This window comes from Microcaecilia unicolor, chromosome 4 (assembly GCF_901765095.1).
Source record: "Microcaecilia unicolor chromosome 4, aMicUni1.1, whole genome shotgun sequence".
In the NCBI taxonomy this organism is placed as follows: Eukaryota; Metazoa; Chordata; class Amphibia; order Gymnophiona; family Siphonopidae; genus Microcaecilia; species Microcaecilia unicolor.
In genome coordinates, this window is record NC_044034.1 from 179867647 (window position 1) to 179891876 (window position 24230).

Here is a 24230-nt window from a genome sequence, read left to right on the forward strand (position 1 = left end):
CAAGTGGGTGACAGCGACTCGCGTCGTCCGGTCCGGAATTTACCAAAGTCTTTGTGGAGCATGAGACATGCCCCACTGCGCATCCATGAGTGCCTTCCTGCCCGCCGTGAGAATGTGGTCTCTTCAGTTTAATACTACTGCAAAAAATAAAGTAAAAGACTACGAAGTAGACAACGGTAGGAACTGTGATAATATAAAGTCTGCTGTCCTCGAAGAACACCTGCTATAGGTAAGTATCTGTGCTTTCTCAGAGGACAAGCAGGGTTATAAGTCTCACAAGTGGGGAATCCCTAGCATCCAGGCTCACCAAAAACAACACACATTGGTCAATTGGGCCTCACAACGGCGAGGACATAAGACAGATTAACCTGAAACTATATACAATCTGAATGGGAGTGCAGCCTGGAACAGAACAAAATGGGCCTAGGAGAAGGGTGGAGTTGGATTCTAGACCCCAAACAGATTCTGCAACACAGGCAGTAGTGTGATGTGAATGTGTGGACTGAAGACCACGTCGCAGCCTTGCAAGTTTCTTCAATGGAGGCTGACCTCAAGTGGGCTACTGACGCAGTCATAGCTCTGACATTATGAGCCATATGACCCTCCAGGGCCTGTCCAGCCTAAGTGAAGGAAATGCAATCTGCCAGTCAATTAGAAATGGTGCGTTTTGCGATGGCGACACACATCCTGTTGGGATCAAAAGAAACAAAAAACTGGTCGGACTTTCTGTGGGGCATTGTCCATTCTATGTAGTAGGCCAATGCTCTCTTGCAATCCAAGGTGTGCAAGGTGCTTTCGCCAGGATGGACATGAGGTCAGGCAAAGAATGTTGGCAAGACAATCGACTAGAGGATGTAATGGGGCAATTTGACAAATTGAAGAGTATCAAATCTCCTGCACCGAATGGTATTCATCCCAGAGTACTGATACAATTGAAAAATGAACTGGCGGAACTATTGCTAGTAATATGTAAATTATCTTTAAAATCGAGCGTGGTACCGGAAGATTTTTTAAAAAAGGTTCCAGAGGGGATCCGGGAAATTATAGACTGGAGAGCCTGATGTCAGTGCCTGGCAAAATGGTAGAGACTATTATAAAGAACAAAATTACAGAGCATATTCATGAGCATGGATTAATGAGACAAAGCCAGCATAGATTTAGTGAAGGGAAATCTTGCCTCACCAATCTATTACATTTCTTTGAAGGGGTGGACAAACATGTGGATAAAGGCGAGCCAGTTGATATTGTGTATCTGGATTTTCAAAAGGCATTTGACAAAGTACCTCATGAAAGACTCCAGAGGAAATTGGAGAGTCATGGGATAGGAGGTGGAGTGGAGGAGTAGCCTAATAGTTAGTGCAGTGGGATTTGATCCTGGTATCCTGGGTTCAATTCCAACTGTAGCTCCTTGTGACCCTGGGCATGTCATCTAACCCTCCATTGCCCCAGATACAAAAAACTTAGATTGTGAGCCCCCTAGGGACAGAGAAAGTACCTGTACATAAAGTGTACAACACTGTGTATGTCTAGTAGAATATAAATGATTAGTAGTAGGAGGTAGTGTCCTATTGTGGATTAAAAACTGGTTAAAGGATAGAAAACAGAGAGTAGGGTTAAATGGTCAGTATTGTCAATGGAGAAGGGTAGATAGTGCAGTTCCTCAAGGGTCTGTGCTGGGACCACTGCTTTTTAACATATTTATAAATGATTTAGAGATGGGAGTAATTAGTGAGGTAATTAAATTTGTTGCTGATGACATAAAGTTATTCAAAGTTGTTAAATCGTGAGAGGATTGTGAAAAATTACAAGAGGACCTTGGAGACTAGGTGTCTAAATGGCAGATGACATTTAATGTGAGCAAGTGCAAAGTGATGCATGTGGGAAAGAGGAACCCGAACTATAGCTACATAATGCAAGGTTCCACGTTAGGAGTCACCAACCAAGAAAGGGATCTCAGTGTTGTTGTTGATGATACATTGAAATGCTCTGCTCAATGTGCTGCGGTGGCTACGAAAGCAAATAGAATGTTAGGTATTATTAGGAAAGGAATGGAAAACAAAAGTGAGGACGTTATAATGCCTTTGTATCGGTCCCTGGTGCGACTGAACCTCAAATATTGTGTTCAATTCTGGTCGCCACATCTCAAAAAAGATATAGTGGAATTAGAAAAGGGCGACAAAAATAATAAAGGGGATGGGACGACTTCCCTATCAGGAAAGGCTGAAGTGTCTAGGGCTCTTCAGCTTGGAGAAGAGACGGCTGAGAGAAGATATGATAGAGGTCTATAAAATAATGAGTAGAGTGGAACGGGTAGACGTGAATTGTTTGTTTATTCTTTCCAAAAATACTAGGACTAGGGGGCATGCAATGAAGCTACAAAGTAGTACATTTAATACGAATCGGAGAAACGTTTTCTTCACTCAACGTGTAATTAAACTCTGCAATTCATTGCCAGAGAATGTGGTAAAGGCGGTTAGCTTAGCAGGGTTTAAAAAGGATCTGGACGGCTTCCTAACGGAAAAGTCCATAGACTATTATTAAATTGACTTGGGAAAATCCACTGCTTATTTCTGGGATAAGCATCATAAAATGTATTGAGCTTTTCTGGGATCTTGCCAGGTATTTGTGACCTGGATTGGCCACTGTTGGAAACAGGATACTGGGCTTGGTGGACCTTTGGCCTGTCCCAGCGTGGCAATACTTATAGAACTCTGACATCACTTTCGGCAGGAACTTAGGGTGCGTGCAGAGGACTACTCTGTTGTGATGAAACTTAGTATAAGGGGCATCCGCAATAAGGCCTGAAGCTCGCTGACTCCATGAGCTGAAGTAACAGCAACCAAGAAAACAACCTTCCAGGTCAAGTACTTCAGATGGCAGGAATCCAGTGGCTCAAAAGGAGCTTTCATCAGCTGGGTGAGAATGACATTGAGATCCCATGACACTGGTGGAAATTTGACAGGGGGCATTGACAAAAGCAAACCTCTCATGCAGCGAACAATTAAAGGCTGTCCAGACATGAATTTACCCTCTACATGTTGATGATAAGCACTAATTGCACTAAGGTGAACCCTTACGGAGTTGGTCTTGAGACCAGACTCTGATAATTGTAGAAGGTATTTAAGCAGGGACTGTGTAGGGCAAGCAAGGGGATCTAGGTCCTTGCTCTCACTCCAGATGGCAAACCTCCTCCATTTGAAAGAATATCACCTCTTAGTGGAATCTTTCCTGGAAGCCAGCAAGACCCAGGAGACACCCTCTAAAAGACCCAAAGAAGCAAATTCTAGGCTCTCAACATCCAAGCTGTGAAAGCCAGAGACTGGAGGTTGGGATGTAGAAGAGACCCTTTGTTCTGCGTGATGAGGGTCGGAAAACACTCCAATCTCCACAGTTCTTCAGAGGATAACTCCAGAAGTAGAGGGAGCCATATCTGCTGCGGACAGTAAGGCATGATCAGAATCATGGTTCTGCGGTCTTGTTTGAGTTTCAACAAACCTCCCATACCTCCCACTAGAGGTATGGGAGGATATGCATACAGAAGATCTGTCCCACAAGTGAGAAGGAAGGTAGCTGATGCTCTGTCATGGGCCTGAAACCTGGATCAGAATTGATAGACCCTGTGGTTGAGCTGAGTGGCAAAAAGATCCATCAAGGGGGTGCCCCATGTTCGGAAGATCTTGTGGACTATGCCCATATTGAAAGACCACTCGTGTAGTTGCATTATCCTGCTATCTGTCAGCCAGGGCATTGTTTTTGCCCACCAGATAAGTGGCTCAAAGGAGCATGCCATGTTGGCAAGCTCAATGCCACATCTGGATGGCCTCCTGACACAGAGGGCATGATCCATTGTCCCCCTGCTTGTTGGTGTAATACATTGCAACCTGATTGTTTGGATGAGAACAATTTGGTGCGATAGCCGATCTCTGAAAGCCTTTAGAGTGATTCAGATCACCTGGAGCTCCAGGATATTGATCTGAAGATTCGTTTCCTGGGATGACAAAGCTCCTTGGGTGTGAGCTCCCCATCCTAGGAGAGATGCATCCATCATCAGCAGCACTTTTTGTGGCTGAACAATTTAGAATGGAAGTCCCAGAGTCAAATTGGATCAAATGGTCCACCACTGAAGGGAGTGTACGAGCTCTGGGGACACCACTGAGAAGCCACAGTCCATTGGGATGATCTCATGTGAAGGCATGTCATGAGTGTAACATGCACTGTGGAAGCCATGTGGCTCAACAATCTCTATATCTGATGAGCTGTGACCTGCTGAGAGGCATGAACCTTGGATGCGCGTGCAAGAAGATTGCCCACTCTTACATCCAGGAGGTAGGCTTGTACCATCTAAGAATCGAGCAAGGCTCCTATGAACTCCAATCGCTGGACATGGCAAAGATGGGATTTGGGGTACTTTAAAATGAACCCTAGTAGCTTGAGTACCCAAATAGTCATCCACGTGAATTCATGAGCACCTTCCTCTGAGGTGCTCTTCATCAGCCAATTGTCGAGATACGGAAACACATGGACTCCCAGTCTGTGTAGCGATGCTGCAACTATCGCTAAATATTTGGTGAAGACCCTGGGAGCTGATGCGAAGCCAAAAGGCAACACGTGGTACTGAAAGTGATGTGTCCCCAGTCGAAATTGGAGATACCTCCTGTGGGCTAGAAGTATTGGGATGTGAGTATATGCATCCTTTTCCAGAGAGCATAGCCAATCGTTTTCCTGATTCATCGGCAGAAGGGTGCCCAGGGAAGCCATGCTGAATTTTTCTCAGACTTGGAATTTGTTCAGAGCCCTTAGGTCTAGGATGGGACGCATCCCCCCTGTTTTCTTTAGCACAAGGAATTATCTGGTATAGAATCCCTGCCCTTCTTCCCCTGGTGGAACAGGTTTGACCGCATGGGCCTTCAGAAGGGTGGAGAGTTCCTCTGCAAGTACCTGCCTGTGCTGAGAGCTGAACAAATGAGCTCTCGGTGGGCAATTTGGAGGTTTGAGATACCAATTGAAGGCCTATACAAGACAGACTATTTGAAGAACCTACCGGTCGGAGATTGTAAGAAGCTCTCTTTGGTGAAAAAACTTCAACCTCCCCACGAATGGCAAATCATCCGGGACGGACATTTTTACTGTGGCTATGCTTTGCTGGAGCCAGTCAAAAGCTCGTCCTTTGCTTTGTCTGGGGAGCAGCATGGGCGTTAGTTGCACACTGTTGAAGTGAACGAGCATAATGGGGTTGAGCCTCAGCAGGCTGTCGAGTCGAACGGTTGTACCTACGCCTTGGATTGTAATAGGAACTCCTCCTTGGCTTAAAAGTCCTCCTAGCTGAGGAGGCTGATGCAGAAGGCGCCTGGTGGGAGAGAGAAGAGATGGTATCAGTGTATTTTTTGATTTGGTCTTTAACCTCCTCAAACATCTCTCCAAAAAGGTTATTCCCCCGGCATGGGGCATCCATCAACCTCTGCTGAACAGAATGTTCCACATCAGAAACACACAGCCATGAGAGTCTGCACATTGCTATACTTTGAGCAGAAATCCTGGATACGACATCAAAAGTGTTGTACCCCTTACCAAGAACTTTCAACATGCCTTCTGCTGCTTGACCAACTGGCGAACTGACTCAGCCTGCTCCTGAGGGAGCATCTCAGCCAGATCGGACAACTTACGCACCGAGTTTCGCAAGTGGACACTACCTTACATATACCTCATTCTACCACAATATCACTTTGTATTCATTTATACCATGTATTTGTTCAGACCATAATCGGCTAACGCCGTTAACGGTGATATGTAAGCCACATTGAGCCTGCAAAAGGTGGGAAAATGTGGGATACAAATGTAACAATTAATAATAATAATGAACAGCTGGCATGAATGTATACAGGAGATGAGAATTGAAGCCTGGTACATCTTCCTCCCAAGAGAATCCAGGGTTCTAGCTTCTCTACCTGAGGGCACCGAGGCATAGTCCCTGGATCTCCTGGCCCTTTTGAGAGTGGATTCCACCTTCATGGAATTGTGAGGCAACAGAGGCCTATTAAAACCAGGTGCACTGTGGATCCGATACTGGGTATCAATCTTCTTGGGCATGACAGGGACCGACCGAGGGGACTCCCAGTTTCTGACATGGATAGGGGCAGTCACAGCCTCCTTGGGAGGAGATGTGTAGTTCAGGACCTCGAGCATTTTGGCCTTGGGCTCATCCTCCACTTCCAAAGGAAATTGAATGGCATCAGCCATTTTCTTAACAAAAGATGGAAATGAAAGGCTCTCCAGAGGAGACTTTCTCCTTTCAGGTGGAGGGGAGGGTTCAGAGGGAATTCCATAGGACTTGTCAGAGGAAAAGTACCTTTGATACTCCTCTGAATCCCATGAGTGCTCCTTTTCAGTGTCAGACAATACATCCCTATGGGAGTGTTGAGACCAAGCCTGCTTCGATATGGAGGAACCACGTCCTTGTCAGTGGCGTCAAAAAGCCAGCTCCAGCCTCAATCCAGCGAAACTTCCTCCACCGACGTCGAGGGCGTGCTGGCTTGGGTGGCAGTTGACACCGGGGCCGCACCGCAGGCTGAGGGAAAAGCAGGGCTGCAATGGGAGACAGGTAGGTGCAAGTACCCCTGATGCCGATGCACACTGTTGCATGAGGCCATCCAGCGGCTCAGGGAGGAAGGCTCGGATGCGCTCATCAAGGGCTGACACCGGGAAAAGCTGGGGTGCCGGCTTAGGCGCAGGTTGCAGAACTTCCGGGGTTGATACAGGAGCAGGGTCTTGGCTGCTGGGAGACTGATGTGTCGGCACCTCCTGTATGGAGGGAGAGCAATCCTTTCAGCGCCGATGCTTCTTGGGTGCCGAATCCTTTGACACCCCAGAGCTCCCGGCACCATGCCTCAAGGGCAACCAATTATGATGCTTCTTGGTCTTCATCCAAAGTGTGTCACCAAGGCTCCTCTTTGCCGAGGACGACGTCGTATGCACACGTTGCCTTAGGGTTGGGTTCAATGATGGACAGTCCTGGGGGCCCTGTACAGCAGGAGGCTTCGAGGCAGGTGGAGACTCACTCGATGCTTCATTGCTCCCAGTATCTAAGTGTCTAGCAGCAGCCATGCTTACCGATGCTCCTGATGCCGGTGTGATGCTCAACGTTGATTTCAACTCCACCCATAGGAGCCACCTTTTCAAAATTATTGGGGGTGCTAAGCCCAATGGAAATGACCCCTCCCTGGACACATACAAGGAATTTTCTCAATATTGGGGGTGCTCAAGCACCCACAGAACCCACAGAGTCGGCTCCAATGACTCCACCAACCCTGATGCTGATGTCAACATCGAGAAACAGCAAAGCGAAACACTGGCCACCGTCGGCTTGGGGCAGGAAGACAAAACACTACCGATATAGTGAGCAGTACATCAGCTGTACACAGACTCGACGAACGGGCTCAAAAAAAGCCTACTGGCACTTGCATTGAGAAGTGTCCTTTTTTCATTTAAGCTCACTTGATGCTACTTGAGCCTGGGAGTTGTTTTTGTATGGAGATATTGCAGAGAAGATTAATAGTAAAGTGTATTTTGTGGGTAATACTCAATTCAATAAGGTTTTTTTATGGCCAATGATGAAGAGAGGATCATACAGATCCGGTTAGTTCTATAGAGATCTTGTATCCTGGAGCTCTTTGAGGCCGTTTTTCCTTCATTAGAAACCAATTTCATGGTTTTCCCTCAGGCACAAGTTTATATATATCTTAATCTTTTTGGGATTCTATTGTTGTGTGTACTCTAGCGACCTGTGGATCCCAATCCCCCCTTTTATATCAGTATAGTGGAGCCTCTCTGGAAATCTGGGTTCTCTTCTTCATGTGAAGACAGAGAACACAGTTAGTGGGGCTATGGTCGGGCTCAAGACACTGTAGACACTAAGAATAGGTGTCTTTCCCAGAGACTGTCCGATTGCACCAGGTACAGTGCTTGAAGCCACTGGGAACCTTTGTGGACATAGAAGGGAAAACTTACTTGGCTAATTTAAATGAAGCAATGGTGCCTGCAAAAGGGGCAAGGTACAGCAAAAATGAAAGAGAAAGTTCCCGGCTGAAGTCAAAGCCTAAGAGCGACCTGATGACAATGGAAAACAAAAGGAAACTTACAACTGGGCAAAATCACTAAAACTTAAAGGGAAAAATAAAAGGACAGAGGTTCCTCAAGAGGAACACAATTAAGGACGAAAAATAAATGAAAAAATAGCCAAAGGCACAAAAAAACTTTCTAGGACCGAGCGATGTGAGGAGATGGGAAAAAAACAGCGTTCTTGCGGTGGGCAGGAAGGTACTTGCAGATGTGCAATGGAGCATGTCTCGTACTCCTCAAAGCTCTCGTTAGACTTTGGAAAATTCTGGACTGGGCGACGCAGGTCAGTATCACCCACTTGTGAGAATTATAAGCCTGCTTGTCCTCATAGAATATTCTGTCCTGTGTTCTAAACACTCGCAGTCCTCCTATTCCACGTTCTGTAAGGCATACCAAACCCTAGCCTTGGCTGACCTCCAGAATCCACTACCTTCCTACTGCTGCTAAGCGCTCTTGGCAAAAATCGTGTGCTCATGCTGACTTTATACATTTCAAATTCTTTCCAACCTCCTTCCAATCTGATTTGGCACTTACCAAACATGATCACTATGTCCATTTGAGAAACTCTGTTGCCTCCAACTCTTGTCATACTGAACTCCCTCCTCAAAGTGTCTCCACCTCCAACCCCCCTTCACCCTCTGCCAGACTATGACTGAGACTTCCATGACAAGATTTACAAAGTTAATCTTGAATTCTCCACCAGGTCATCTCCATATCCTCTTCCCCACTTCATTCTCACAACTTTCCTTCAACCTTTGCCACTCTTTTTTCCTTTTCTAAAGTCACAGAAAACTGCATATTATCTTTTCTCCTCCTCAAAACTACTACTTGTTCATCTGATCCCATTCCCACCTCTCTATTCAGCTCTGTCTCTCCTCTTGTCACCATTTCTCATATCCTCAGTCCATCACATTTCATTGCAATGAACATCACTTCTCAAAAAACATCACTGGACCCTACCTGTCCTTTCAACTATTGTCTCATCTCCCTTCTCCCTTTTTCATTCAAACTACTTCTGATAGTATTTGCTGCTTATATTGTGGAGCATAGCAGCTTTGCAGATGACAGCAGAAAAAGACGAATTGATGCATCTGGTCTGCTCTGTTTGAAATAACTTGGGAACGTGGGAAACTTGGCTAAAGAAGTATTCCAGCTACTGGGATTCTTTAAGCAGCAAAAGTAGGTGCATCCCTTTTTTAGAGGTGGTTAACACAGGTATATTCTCCATTGGCAGCATGACTGTGAAAAATGGGTTCCACAAACTGAACCTTCAGTTTGAGTGACATCCAATACAATATATATTTTTTAACACTATAGAGATTGAGATGAATCAATTCCTTGAGCAGAGCAAGACAGCCATTGTTTAGTTCCTGTGAGATTCAGCAAAATATTTATCTGGTGTGGGGCTTCACCATTATGATTTGGAAAGCCCTTTGGTAAATTACAAGGTTTTTGTAGAATGGATATCAGTAAGCCCTTTGTAGCTTGGATGCCTCATTAAGGGTTCCTTTTACAAAGCTGTAGTATGCTCTAGCACTTACCACAGCTTAAAATGGCTTATCATGGGATGCACTCAGGCAACCTGTAGTAAGTCCCAAATGTGCATGTGCTACCAACAAGCTGAAAAGTATTTTATATTTTTTGATTGAGGGGGCGTGTCTGTGCTAATCAGTTAGTGCACCTATATAATTGCACACCGAATGATTAGTGCAGGATTACCGCATGAACCCTCACCACCTACAAAATGGGTGGTGGTAAGAGCTCTTGCATTACTTGATTTTAATGGCTGTGTGCTAATGGTGACAGTGCACAATTATTTATTTATGACATTTATACCCCACATTTTCCCGTACAATTTCATGTTCAGTGTGGCTAACATGCTAAAAATAAGTCATTACAAAATATGAAACAAATATCAATTAGGAAAGAGTAGCAAATATATAAATAATTCAATAATAAAGCATAATGGGGAGAGTAGGCACCAGGATCAATTGAGAGAAATGTTTTGAAAAGAGAAGATTTCAAAAACTTATGAAAAACCAAATAATCAAGTTGGGATCTTATATTTTTCGGCAAGGAATTCTACCATTTAGTACCTTGGTATGAAAAAGTAGCTGAATATATAGATTTATAAACTACTTTCTTACAGGTAGGAAAATGAAGACGCAGGTAGTCTCTTGCATCAAAGATTGAATTGTGAGTAGGCAAAGTAACAAGGAGCAACATATAGTCAGGAGCAACACCATACAAAATCTGAAATATAAGAGCACAGAGTTTGAATACAATCCTGGCCCTAATGGGAAGCCAATGCAAATGTATCTGCAAAGGAGTGGCCCTCTCAAAGCATGGTACATGCATGACAAGTTTAGCTGTAGTATTTTGGGCAGTTTGCTGGATAGTGAACTGGATAGAAAACTGGTTGACCGACAGGTGGCAGAGGGTGGTGGTAAATGGAATCCGCTCGGAGGAAAGGATGGTGAGCAGTGGGGTTCCTCAGGGGTCGGTGCTGGGGCCCATTTTGTTTAATAAATTTGTGAGAGATATTGCTGAAGGGTTGGAAGGAAAGGTTTGCCTTTTTGCGAATGACACAAAGATAGCCAATAGAATGGATATCCTGGAGGGAGTAGAAACGATGAGAAGGGATCTCCGAAAGTTAGGTTGAGGGTCTGGCAGTTAAAATTTAATAACAAAACTTACAAACTAGGGGAAATGCTAAACCACCAGAGTCATATCATAAATGTGCACATTAAGACTCAAGAATTATATCACAAATACAACTTGTATTGCATCTATTGTCTTTACAAACCAAACAAAACACATATAAATACACCACCATTCATTCACCATTCACACTTCACCAGCGGTAACAACCAGTGCAAAGTAAATGTAATTAAACATCATAAATGTAATTCATGTAATATGACTATTACAGTGTACAAATGTCCATCAACAAATGTCCATCACAAATAAACTGGCACTTATCTTCTTATGTACTGTTCTTTCTGTGAGCGCATTCAATAGCGCTGATCATGAGTTCATGTGGCACAAAGCATATCCTTGCTTGTGCTGCACAGCCGGTGTGACTCACAGCAGTCAAAATCAACCGCTGTGATCATTAACGCTCAAAATGAATACATCTGCTGAACTTGGATGGTACATTGCCAGTTTTCAATTTTTATAACCAGTTGCAGGTCACGGGTGAAGGGTGACTAAAACTACCTTCAAGGCAGATACTTTTCATATTCACCACAATTCCCCGATGCTGGACCACATTTCAATACTCTTCCTCAGGAGGAATCATCTTTTCACTGTCATTCTTCTAAGTGACTGCTTGCCAGGTGGGAACTCACATGAGCGAGGGTCGGAAACCGCACCACAACCACCACTTTGAAGTTCTGTGGTGCAGTTTCCGACCCTCGCTCATGCGAGTTCCCACCCAGCAAGCAGTCACTTAGAAGAATGACAGCAGAAGAAAGGAGGTGTTGATGCCCCTATACAAGTCTTTGGTGAGGCCCCGCTTGGAGTATTGTGTTCAGTTTTGGAGGCCGTATCTGGCTAAAGATGTAAAAGGACTGGAAGCGGTGCAAAGAAAAGCTACGAAAATGGTATGGGATTTGCGTTGCAAACCGTACGAGGAGAGACTTGCCGACCTGAACATGTATACCTTGGAGGAAAGGAGAAACAGGGGTGACATGATACAGACGTTCAAATATTTGAAAGGCATTAATCCGCATAAGAAACATTTCCAGAGACGGGAAGGTGGTAGAACTAGAGGACATGAATTGAGGTTGCAGGGGGGCAGACTCAGGAGTAATGTCAGGAAGTATTTTTTCACGGAGAGGGTGGTGGATACGTGGAATGCCCTCCCACGGGAGGTGTTGGAGATGAAAACGGTAATGGAATTCAAACATGCGTGGGATAAACACAAAGGAATCCTGTTTAGAAGGAATGGATCTATGGAATCTTAGCGGACATTGGGTGGCGACGCCGGTATTTGGAGAATAAAACCGGTGCAGGGTGGACTTCTATGGTCTGTGCCCTGAGAAAGGCATGGACAAATCAAACTCGGATATACATATAAAGTATTACATACCATGTAAAATGAGTTTATCTTGTTGGGTAGACTGGATGGACCGTTCAGGTCTTTATCTGCCGTCATTTACTATGTTACTATGTTGCAGTTTCCTTAAGATATATTCTTTACACCCTGCGTAGATGGAATTACAATAATCAAATTGGGACAAAACAAGAGATTGGACAAGTAATCCGAAAATATCAATTGAAAAAAAGGGGCCTAATGCCCTTCAGCTTCCAAAGTAATTTAAAAGATTTCGTAACCACCAAGGACACCTGAGATTCAAAGGTTGTGCTGATCAACAACAACCCCTAAATTTTTAGAGTGGGCTCCAAAGGATATGAAACACAGTCAATGCTAAAATTGCTGCAGGGATCATGGTCAAACAAATTGGTTATTACCAAAAATTCAGTCTTTTCATTGAAAATAGAAAATCGGCCATTTTACTGCTGCAGTACAAATGGCCTTAGCACGTTGGAAAAACCTGCATAAGGGCGCGCTAAGGCCATGTTGTACACCAGCTTTGTAAAAAGACCTCTAAGTGTAAAGAGATGCACTATATTTCTGCACTGCCCTCCTGATATATCAGTTAGCAACTTATATTTCTCTCTTAGAAACCAATGTGCTTTTTTTTTTTTTTTGGTTCTTTTCAGCGTTCTGCTTCAGTGAGTATCATGGGCTTTTCAAACACACCTGAAATGGAGCTGACTTCAGCAAGACTATCTAGGTCAGTTGATCCACAAATGCAAGGTGAATCTTGCCATCTGGATGTCCAGTCCCTTAGTCAGTCTTGTTCCGCTGATGTTCCGCCAGAAGCAATGCCTACCTACAGCTCTGTGGAAATAAGTGCCATGGATGACCTGCAGGCTGGGACTCCTGATAACCTAGCAACAGATGATGCACTACTGGGGAATGTTATGTGCAAGGTGAGATCTACTAAGATGCCGAGGGATTGGAAAACATATTTATGCTGCTACCTTTCCACTTATGCTAGCTTCATGCCATTAGATTTAAGGTTCTTTGCTTTAGAAATTGGAACTACAGCTCACTTGACTTTTTTTTTTTGTTTTGTCTTCATTGATGCTATAGGTTGATTAATTTTGTAAATTTCTGTTTTCTGTCACTTGTTTCTTTTTTCTTAGATTGAAGATGAGGATTTTGGTTCTACTGTTGAGTCTCATGGCTTTGACTCATCTATTAATGAGTTTGCTCTTCCTGCACAAAACATTCTAGAGGAACCTATTAATCTTTCAGTCAGGAAAGATTTGCGACTTGCTGCTCCCTCTATACCTTCTATACCAGTCAGTGCTGCATCCTGTCTCTCATCTATGACAAAACACCTGAAGAGTGAAGCAGGTATTCCAATGGGCATTTTGGGCTACATTAAGGCATAAACCCCTTGCATGCTGTGAAGCCTTTACTAAAATGAGCCCTTGGGTTTTTGGAAACAACCTTTTATTTTAATCTCTGTATTACTTTTTGTAATTCTCGTTCTGATTAAACAAACATATGCTATAAAACAAGGCAAGTCATAAGAAAGATCATAGCTGTGACGCCCATTGTAAGAGCCTACCAGTGTGATAAATGTCATAAATTGATCAAGCTTGGTTATTTGAGCAACAGTTAGAGCATGTTGATTTAAGATGCTTGTTATTCTTTTGAAATTTTTGATATTGGATTAGTCAGGAGAAATTTTATAGTAGCAAGAAATATTTTATTGGATTTTCGTTTGATGTATGTAGTTAGGAGGTCACTGTATTAGTTAGACTTTTTATAATATATAGGATTGGTTTATATTGGATGCTGCCTCGAACCCTTTCAGAAGATAGAAACAGGTTAGAAATGCCCAGACTAAACTAATTATGTTCCCCTGCTGAATGATCAAGTTCCCCAATACACGTTTGGGATAACAGACATTCTCTAGAGATCTCTCATAAATGAGTAAGTAAATTATAACAAGCACAAATAGCTTAACCTATTATGATGCAAAGCTGAAAAGTTGCCCAGTTCTAAGGAGGCGATTAAGACCAGTCTTGCATTTTTGACAACCACATCTTAAAGACACTATGAGACCTGAAGCTTTCAGTCGGTAAAATAAGGAACTACAAATGCCAAACTGCTTTAAGTTGTAAATTCAAAACCATGACTGGCCCAAAAGCTTCTCTCATGGAATTTGGTATCGTGGCACCTCTAACGATAGATGGAACCTATTATGATGATGAGGGGGCAGGTGCTACAAATATTCACTGACTGCCAGTTGCAAGTAGGAATAAAGGTCAGATGGGATGGAGGACAACCCTTTTCTGAGACCCTATCCGCTTATTTTGTGATTCTATTTGAACTTACAAGGCAACAACCATGCACAGATAAAATATTTCTTGTGCTCCCTTCCATACCCAAGCTTAAAAGCTTTGCACAACAGAAGCCTCCATCAACCCTCTTCCAACATGCACTGCAACTCTTCTGAAGCAGGGCCTCTGCTGTGGGGAGGTGCAGGACCCATAGGCGGTCAGTGGCCCAACTGTTTGGGGAGGCTAAAGGGGGGCGGGGTTAGGGGGTGGGGCCAGGGGTGGAGCTTAAATCCATAATTGTCTGATAACACACAGAAAAAATAAATAAAAATAAAAGTCACAATTAATACCTTTTATTAAATTTAGATATTAGATATGTATCATATGTCAAAGAATAAAGTGGTTGCTCAAAGCATATTCTAAGCACAATTGCTCAACTGCAAAACACTATGCACAACTTTGTGCAAAAACACACTCAGAACCTTACTGTACCATAAATATTACACTGGGCAGAACCTAATACACCAATATACCACCCATACGGAAAATGCAGACCGTCAACAATATGAAACAAGGGATCATATCATCACAATTCTCATGTAGAGCCACAAAACACCCTAATTCATGTTTAATGTGGGATAAAATGCCATAAATAAGTAAATAAATATAAACTTTTAATGTTGAGCACCTGATTCTCAAAGTGGACATATTCCAAACACTATAATGAAATTAAAATGATCTTTTCTACTTTTGTTGTCTGGTGACTTTTTCTGATCATGCTGGCCCAGTATCCAATTCTGCTGCTATCTGTCCTCAGTGCAGGTCAGGAAGTCATCCTCCTTAAATATCTCCCTGGCAACCCAGGACACCTCCAGCCAACCCCCCTCCTCTCCCAGCAGTAAAGTAAACAAATTAAACCATAAACCAATTTCTACAACTGGTTACACAAGGCTAGAGGGCTTTCACTGCAGCTCCTGCTGTGAGGATGGAGGTAAATCAACAATTTAAACCCCTCAGAGCACAGCAGGGAAGGCTTAGCCTCTCCAAGCCTCTTATACCGGGCGCCTATGGCAGGACCTAGTTGCAATCAGCGAGCTAGGCAGTTTCTGAGCACAGGGTTTGGGGGTCACTGGCTGTCTCACATTACTCCTCTGTCATGGGTTTCCTGCTTGGGTGGGAAACAGTACTGCATGAACAGAACGTGTTATGTCTAATTCCAGTTCATGAAATGTGGAAATGAAGAATAACTCTGGGCACCAATCGATTTTATGCTGCTTTTAGCATATGGTCTTCTGTTCTATTCTAGATTCCGGTAATGTTGTGAAAGAAGAAATTACTGTTGACATAAAGAGTGATCAAACTATCAGGTAATATAATCATTATGAAATTTTAGATTAATGTGCTTGTTTTATGAAGCTGTTCTATTGATAATATTCTATATGCATGATATAGGGCTTCTATTCTTAGGTGTTTTATGCATTGTAAATGTAGATATTTGTTTTTAAGCTAATAAGAAGTACTTTGAGAGTACAAAAAAATAAGTGTTTGTCAGAGCTTTCCTGCCCCATGTACTCTTACTGGGTACTTTTTCCTGTGTAATCAAGTATGTAAGTTTGTTTCACTTAAGAATCATCAATGCAGAGAAAGTACAAAAACTGAGTGGAGGACACAGAAGTCAGAAGAGGGGTGAAAGCAGCTGCATACCAAGGGCTGTGTGAGTGGTGCAACCATACAGGCAGCAAATATGGAGGGAGCGCAAAATTGCTCCCCTGCTCCACAGTGTCCTCTCATTAGCCATGGCAGGGCAGGAGGCACCAGTGGAGAATAGCTTAGTGTGGTCCTGGGTGAGAGAGCACTAGGGGGGCTTTTTACAAAAGGGTTGCTGCATGGAAACAGGCTTGCTGCTTTTTACCTACTGCGATAAAAAGGGCCCTGGCCCTGGTGCGTGGCAAGAATGGCCTCCGCCACTACCGCAAGGCCCTTTTTATCGCAGCTTGGTAAAAGGACCCCTAAGTGACCAGGTATTTTTCTAGTGTCTATTTTTGTTTAATTTTTTTTTTCTATTGTATCAGGTCTGTTTTGTCAGTATTCATTGGTTAAAACCTAAAATCAGAAGCCCTAATTATAACACTTGTTGGGCTTGTCCCATCTAAAGGTGTGAATATACTGGCTTACATTATATTGATATGAAGAATCTGGACTTAGTTGTGTTACAGTAAGACACACACCTCTGGTTACTCTTTGATAGTTATCCTATGTGTTTGAATACTGGTTTTGTTTCTTAAAAAGAAACTTTGGTGGCAATTTTATAAATTGGCGGCAAGTCTTAGGGATCCCAATGCCATGTACTTAGTGCCAATTCTACAGGGTGAGGTAAAAAAAAGTAACCAACTAGAGGTATTTTGCCGTTTTCTTAGCAACCGCTTAGAATTTCAATGAGAAACTTTACAGACTTACTTAGTCATCATACTTAAGCATTACTATTAAGCAACATTTAATTCTCTTAAACTGTGTTAAAGTTTCTGACATGTTAGCATTGTTACCTAGCGATTGTTGCACGTTAAAAATGTTCAAGCTAAAACACAGTAAAATAACATCATTCAAACAATACGATTAACAATATGTCAGAATTATCATTTTGTGGCAGTATAGACTAATCTAATTATTGTTGCTAATTCTAGAGCATTTATTAAGGAGCAGAAGATCCCTTACGTGCGTTTAGAGCGTTTGAAAATATGTGCTCCGGATTCTGGCCAACTTCCAGTGTTTAAGCTGCAGCCCCAGAACACGGAACAAAACGGAACATTCCAATTGCATATTGAGTACGGCGCTCAGTCCACAAGCATGTCTATTAAAGTGCGTTCACTTTTTATTTCACTGTCCTCCTGTCATCTCACACTTTCTCTTTGCTAGTGCATGTGTGCATATTGAGGATGCGTTTGTCCATCAGTCTGAATATATGTTGTAACTCAGCAACTGCTGAACAGATCTGATCGAAATTAGACAAGAGAGATGAGACTACAAATTGTTACGAAATTTTGATTTTCATTTGAATTGGTAAGGATTACAATTGCATAACAATTTCTACTGTCTCCCATGCTGACTTTCGGTTGCTATAAGGAAAGCAAACATGCATTTGTATTATGCTTTTCTTCATTCTGGTGCATCTATTTAGTTTCCTAACCTTTCCCGTTATGCCTTCTCCCATTCTCCTCCTGTCTTGCTGACATACTAACCAGCCTGACTCTATGTAAAAATATATATGTTGTACCATTGCCTATATACTTATTCTTGCTGTATGTGGAGGTGTTCCTGAAGGTATGGTTTAGACTGGCACAAAGTCTTCTGTATGCATTAATCAGAACCCAGCCGATATTCAAAATGATTTAACCGGCTGGAAATGGATGCTGTCTAGTCAAATCACTTGTTCACAACTATCCAGTCATTTTCAGCGGCACTTCACTGATTACTCTGCTGAAAATGACTGGCTAGCGCTGAATTCAAAAGCGCCTAACTTGTGGGCATTCCAGAGGCAGAGTCAGGTTAAGTACCAATATTCAGCCCGTCATTGCATAATTGGGTCACATAAATAGCAGTCCTATCTTTAAGCGGTTTAGCTTATGCGGTCAAGGGCTGAATATTGACCTAGCCAGCTATATGTTAGCTAGCTCAAAAAAACCCTGAATATTCAATGCCAAAGCTGGGACAGGGCCCGGCATTGATTATCCAGGAATAACGCCGGTGGCAGGCAGTAAAACGCTCACCACCACTGGCTGAATATTGGGGTGAAAATGTATCTGTACAAATTAGCAGGTGTGAATGTGTGCGGGTATATTCTCTGGGATAATTTTACATTGCAAATCCAGCAAAGTCTGCAGAGTGAAAAGTATGCACATAGTTTTCACCAGTGCAGGCATATAAAACTCATTGATAAAACTTGGATTGCTCTATAGAAATGGCTTCAGGTTAAGTTTGTGCTGATCAAGAAAATGGAATAATTAGTGATTAGAATTTAGCCATGCACTGATATTATTCAGAAATGATTAAAAATGTATTTATTTAAAATATTTATAAACTGCCCTATCCATTCACCCTAGGTGGTGTACAACACAGGAACATAGATAAACATTAACATAGAGACAGTACGTATTTAAAAACAAATAAACACAGCAACTAACATTATAGAGTGACAGCTCCATACATTGCGACTCCAAGTGCCTGAGTAAAAAAGAGTGATTTCAGGTGCTTCCTGAATTGCGTAATGGAGGACACCACTTGCAATTCTACTGGCAAGGTATTCCAAGTAAAATATGTTACTTTTCTCTTTTGTTCCAAGGCAAACCCAGACAGTTATCCATCACCACCACCTCCATCCCTTACACCACAGCTGTTTGCATCAGAGTTATCACCCCAGATGTCTTTGCAACTCCATGAACCTCCACAACTGCCACTGTCACAGCTGCCATCATTAGTGCCGATAACGTCTAACTGTAGCCCTGTGGGTTATTCAAAAGAAGAGACAGCTTCAGAGATACCATCTGGTCCTCCAGACCTGTGTCCTGAGGAACATAACCTGAACAGTGGCAGTCCAGCCATGAGTGAAGAAAGTGAGCCCATTGAAAATGAGGATTTCTGTGCTGTCTGCAAGAATGGAGGGGAAATGCTATGCTGTGACCACTGTCCTAAGGTGTTTCACCTTTCGTGTCATGTTCCAGCCCTGCTCAGCTTTCCAGTGTAAGTGTAATAGAATTTATTTTTTAGTGCTGGGGGCAGAGAGTAGGCGTGTTCTGCGCTGATCGGTTAGCGCAGCTACATTGTCATGTGCTAACCTATTAGCATGTGGTTAGAGCAGGAGCCCTTACCAACTACAGAATTTGTGGCAGCAAGGGCTCACACACTAATGTTCACACACTCATGGGGAAATTAGTGCATGGCTGTTAATGGAGAAAATGAAAAATAGGACCATTTTATCACCATGCTAAAAATGGCATCAGCGCAAAGACCCACACTGGGGAGAGCGCAGGTCACTTTTTAGCGCAGCTTTGTAAAAGGTCCCCTACATTTTTTTTACCTGGGGCAATGGAGGGTTAAGGGCCCCTTTTACAAAGGCCCGCTAGCATTTTTAGCTTGAGCTAAAAATTAGCACACACTAAACACTAAGATGCCCATTATATTCCTATGGGTGTCTTAGCGTTTAATGCACACTAATTTTTAACGTGTGCTAAAAATGCTAGTGCGCCTTTGTAAAAGACCCCCTAAGTGATTTGCCAAGGTTAGAAGTTGCTGCAGTGAGAATTGAGCCCAGTTCACCAGGTTCTCAGTTCACTACACTAACCATTAAGGTACTCCTCCCTCCAATTTGACCCAGTAGTGAAAAGAATGACAAAAAAGCAATTTAATAAATCAAAGAGAACTGTTTTTTCCTCTCATTTATTTTCTGACATAACTGACCAGACATGGTGTGACTGGGTGAAGTGATGGCAACAGCTATATTAAAGCAGATAAGGACCTCCAACAAGGGCTGATCTTGCAGATTGATGGAAGGACCCAGGTTTGATTCCTAGGTTTGTGGCACATGGTAGCAAGTCCCAAAAGGAGTTTTAGTGCATAGCCCCAACTAATGACTAGACTGAAGCAAGCTGAGAGGAGATAGGAAAGAGATGAAGAAAACCCTGGCAAATTGTGAGTGAAAGTTCATGGCACTGGATCCCAACTGTGGTTCTAATATGAGCTGGAAGCCTAAAGGAGTAAGAGAATTGCTGGATCAAATCACATCCTCCCTTTTCCTTAATCAGTACCCAATTCCTCCATCCCCACAAAAGGGCAATTGTTTCTTGAAGGAAGTGGTGGAATCCCTAACTTGTTTACCAGGTTGCAAATTCAGGGTCCAGCAGCAGAATTAGAGTTGAACCCTTGTGCACCACAGAGACATGAGTGGACCATTTTACAAGTTCATGTGAGACAGAACAGGACAGCATGAATGAAGCCCATGATCTGTAAAGCAAAATTCACTGGTAACCCACAAGGACAATTCTATAAAATGGGTGTTACAGTAAATTTATATTATGGATTATTATGGCAGATAGGAAAATTTGTTATTTAAATGGAGTAATAGATTGTTTCCATATTTTACAATAGTATTTAATATTTTATGGTAATAAAGAGAATTTTCCTCCCCAAAATTCATATACTAGTTCAGAAGTTGACAAGACACATTAAGGGGGAAGTTATCAATGTGGGCTACCGTTATGACATTATTTTATTGTTAACCCTTATTATTATTAACTCATTGTTTAAAATGGGACCTGTGCTAAAATAGCATGAATTAGTTGTAAAATAATATGTCTTAATGGTAGCCCACGTTGATAACTTCCCCCACCCCCTAAATCAGTTCATTAATGCTAATAGGTTAACATTATAGCTCAAATAATTTGAGCTGAATCCATTGCAGGTTGTGCAAGTCAAGTGAGCTATTAGAACATAAGATTAGCCATACTGGGTCAGACCAATGGTCCATCTAGCCCAGTATCCTGTTTCCACACAGTGGCCAAGACAGGTCACAAGAACCTGGCAGAAACCCAATTAGTAGCAACTTTCTATGCTACTACTGGGCTAATTTTCGAAAGAGAAGGACACTCATCTTTCAACATAAATCGGAAGATGGATCGCCTTCTCATAGGGTCGTCCAAATTGGTATAATCGAAAGCCGATTTTGGATGTCCCTAACTGCTTTCCGTTGCAGGGATGGCCAAAGTTCAAGGGGACGTGTGGGAGGCATAGCAAAGGCAGGACTTGGACATGCCTAACACTAGGACGTCCTCGACCCATAATCGAAAGAAACAAGGACGTACCTGACAAACACTTGGACGACTTTACCTGGCCATGCTTTTCTTACGACCAAGGCACAAAAAGGTGCCCGAACTGACCAGATGACCACTGGAGAGAATCGGGAATGACCTCCCCTTACTCCCCCAGTGGTCACTAACCCCCTCCCACCCTCAGAAAACATCTTTCAAAATATTGATTGCCAGCCTCTATGCCAGCCTCAGATGTCATACTCAGGTCCATCACAGCAGTATGCAGGTCCCTGGAGCAATTTTAGTGGGTGCAGTGCACTTCAGGCAGGCGGACCCAGGCCCATCCCTCCCCTACCTGTTACATTTGTGGAGGAAATAGCAAGCCCTCCAAAACCCACCACAAACCCACTGTACCCACATCTAGGTGCCCCCCTTCACCTGTAAGGGCTATGGAACTGGTGTATAGTTGTGGGTAGTGGGGTTTGGGGGGGCTCAACACACACGGTAAGGGAGCTATGTACCTGGGAGCAATTTATGAAATCCACTGCAGTGCCCCCTAGGGTGCCCGGTTGGTGTCCTGACATGTCAGGGGGACCAGTGCACTTCAAATGCTGGCTCCTCCCACAACCAAATGGCTTGCATTTGGTCGTTTCTGAGATGGACGTCCTTGGTTTCCATCATTGCCGAAAATCAGAAATGACCAAGTCTAGGGACGACCAAATCTAGGGATGACCGAATTTAAGGATTTGGATGTCTGTGACCGTATTATTGAAACAAAAGATGGATGTCCATCTTGTTTTGAAAATACATATTTCCCTGCCCCTGGATCAGGACGTTCTGTGAGGACATCAAAATCGAAACGAAGATGTCCCTTTCGATTATGCCCCTCTATGTCTGTCTCAATAGCAAAGCATGGACTTTTCTTCCAGGAACTTGTCCAAACCTTTTTTAATCCCAGATACGCTAACCGTTGTTACCACATTCTCTGGCAAAGAGTTCCAGAACTCAATTTACTTCTATTCGTTCTACCTCAATCATATCTCCCCTCATCTGTCTCTTTTCCAAGCTGAAGAGCCCTAACCTCTTTAGCCTTTCCTCATATGAGAGGAATTCCATCCCCTTTATCATTTTGGTCACTCTGTTTTGATCCTTTTCTAATTCCGCTGTATCTTTTTTGAGATACGGCAACCAGAACTGAATGCAATACTGAAAGTGCGGTTGCACCATGGAGCAATACAAAGGCATTATAGTATTTTCGGTCTTATTCACCATCCCTTTCCTAATCTTTTTTTTTGGCTGCTGCCGCACACTGAGCAGAAGATTTCAGCATATTATCTGCAACAACACCTAGGTCTTTTTTTTTTTTTTGAGTGCTGACCCCCAAGGTGGACCCTAGCATCAGGTAACTATAATTCGGATTATTCTTTCCAGTGTGCATCACCTTGCATTTGTCCACATTAAATTTCATCTGCCATTTAGATGCCCAGTCTTCCAATTTCCTAAGGTCTTCCTGTAATATTTCACAGTCTGCATGTGGTTTAACAACCTTGAATAGATTGTGTCATCTGCAAATTTAATCACCTCACACTTGTCGTTCTGATTTCCATATCATTTAAAATAGCACCAGTCCCAGTGCAGATCCCTGCGGCTCTCCACTTTTCATCCTCCTCCACTGAGAGAAATGACCATTTAACCCTACTCTCTGTTTTCTGTCCAATAACCAATTCCTAATCCACACTAGAACCTTGCCTCCTATCCCCCATGACTCTTTAATGTTCTCAGGAGTCTCGAATGAGGAACTTTATTTAAAGCTTTCTGAAAATCTAGATACACTACATCAAACGGCTCACCTTTATCCACATGTTTATTCATGCCTTCAAAGAAATGAAACAGATTGGTGAGGCAAGACTTTCCTTGGCTCAACCCATGCTGACTCTGTTCCATTAAACCATGTTTGTCTATGTGTTCTATAATTTTATTCTTTAAAATAGTTTTCACTATTTTGCCCACCACTGATCTCAGTCTGATCGGTCTGTAATTTCTCGGATCACCCCTAGAACCCTTTTCAAAAATCAGCGTCACACTGGCAACCCTCTAATCTTCAGGTACTATGGACAATTTTAATAACAGGTTACATATTACTAACAGCAGATCAGCAATTTTATGCTTGAGTTATTTTAGTACTCTTGGATGTATACCATCTGGTCCAGGTGATTTACTACTCTTTAATTTGTCAGTTTGGCTCAGTAGATCTTTCAGGTTCACCAATATTTCTTTCAGTTCTTCTGCATCATCACCCTTGAAAATTATTTCCAGTACAGGCAGATCTCTTACATCTTCTTCCGTAAAGACTGAAGCAAATAATTAATTCAGTTTCTCCACTATGGCCTTGTCCTCACTGAGTGCCCCTTTCGTTCTTTCGTGATCTAATGGTCCCAGGGATTCCCTCTCAGGCTTTCTGCTTCTGATGTACCTGAAAATGTTGTTATTGTGAGTTTTAGCCTCTGTGGCAAGTTTCTCTTCATATTCTCTTTTAGCCTTCTTTATTAATGCTTTGCATCTGGCTTGCCAGTGCTTATGTTGCTGTTACATCTGGGGAAGTGAGCCCTTGTGCCCCGGCTGAGCACGGCGAAGATGGAGCAGCACCGTACTTGGTCAGGCAGCCAGACAACCCCTAGCTTCACCTGGGAAGCGACCGCCGTTCCCCGACAGTTGAGCCCCCAGGTGCAGGCGGCCACCAGGACTTCCGGAACCGGTGGGGTGTACGGCCACCAACCAGACAGGCAGGGAAGCTGACACAGTCCAGGGACCAGGGAGGCAGCAACACAGCAGAGTAGTCCGGAGTCAGTCCAAAGTCTGGGCAGGCAGCAACACAGCAGAGTAGTCAGGAAACAGTCCAAGGTGTGGGCAGGCAGCAACACAGCAGAGTAGTCAGGAAACAATCCAAGGGTC

The 24230-nt window shown here is 43.1% G+C and overlaps 1 protein-coding gene across 1 annotated transcript in view; it reads left to right on the forward strand.

Moving 5' to 3' along the window:
- TRIM66 (tripartite motif containing 66) overlaps positions 1-24230 on the forward strand; it is a 178454-nt gene that overhangs the window by 127718 nt on the left and 26506 nt on the right. Inside the window, exons 11-15 of the mRNA XM_030201027.1 lie at positions 12844-13116; positions 13333-13546; positions 15788-15848; positions 17163-17337; positions 18818-19215. Coding sequence (XP_030056887.1) covers positions 12844-13116; positions 13333-13546; positions 15788-15848; positions 17163-17337; positions 18818-19215 — 1121 coding nt within the window. The remainder of the gene's footprint in view (positions 1-12843; positions 13117-13332; positions 13547-15787; positions 15849-17162; positions 17338-18817; positions 19216-24230) is intronic.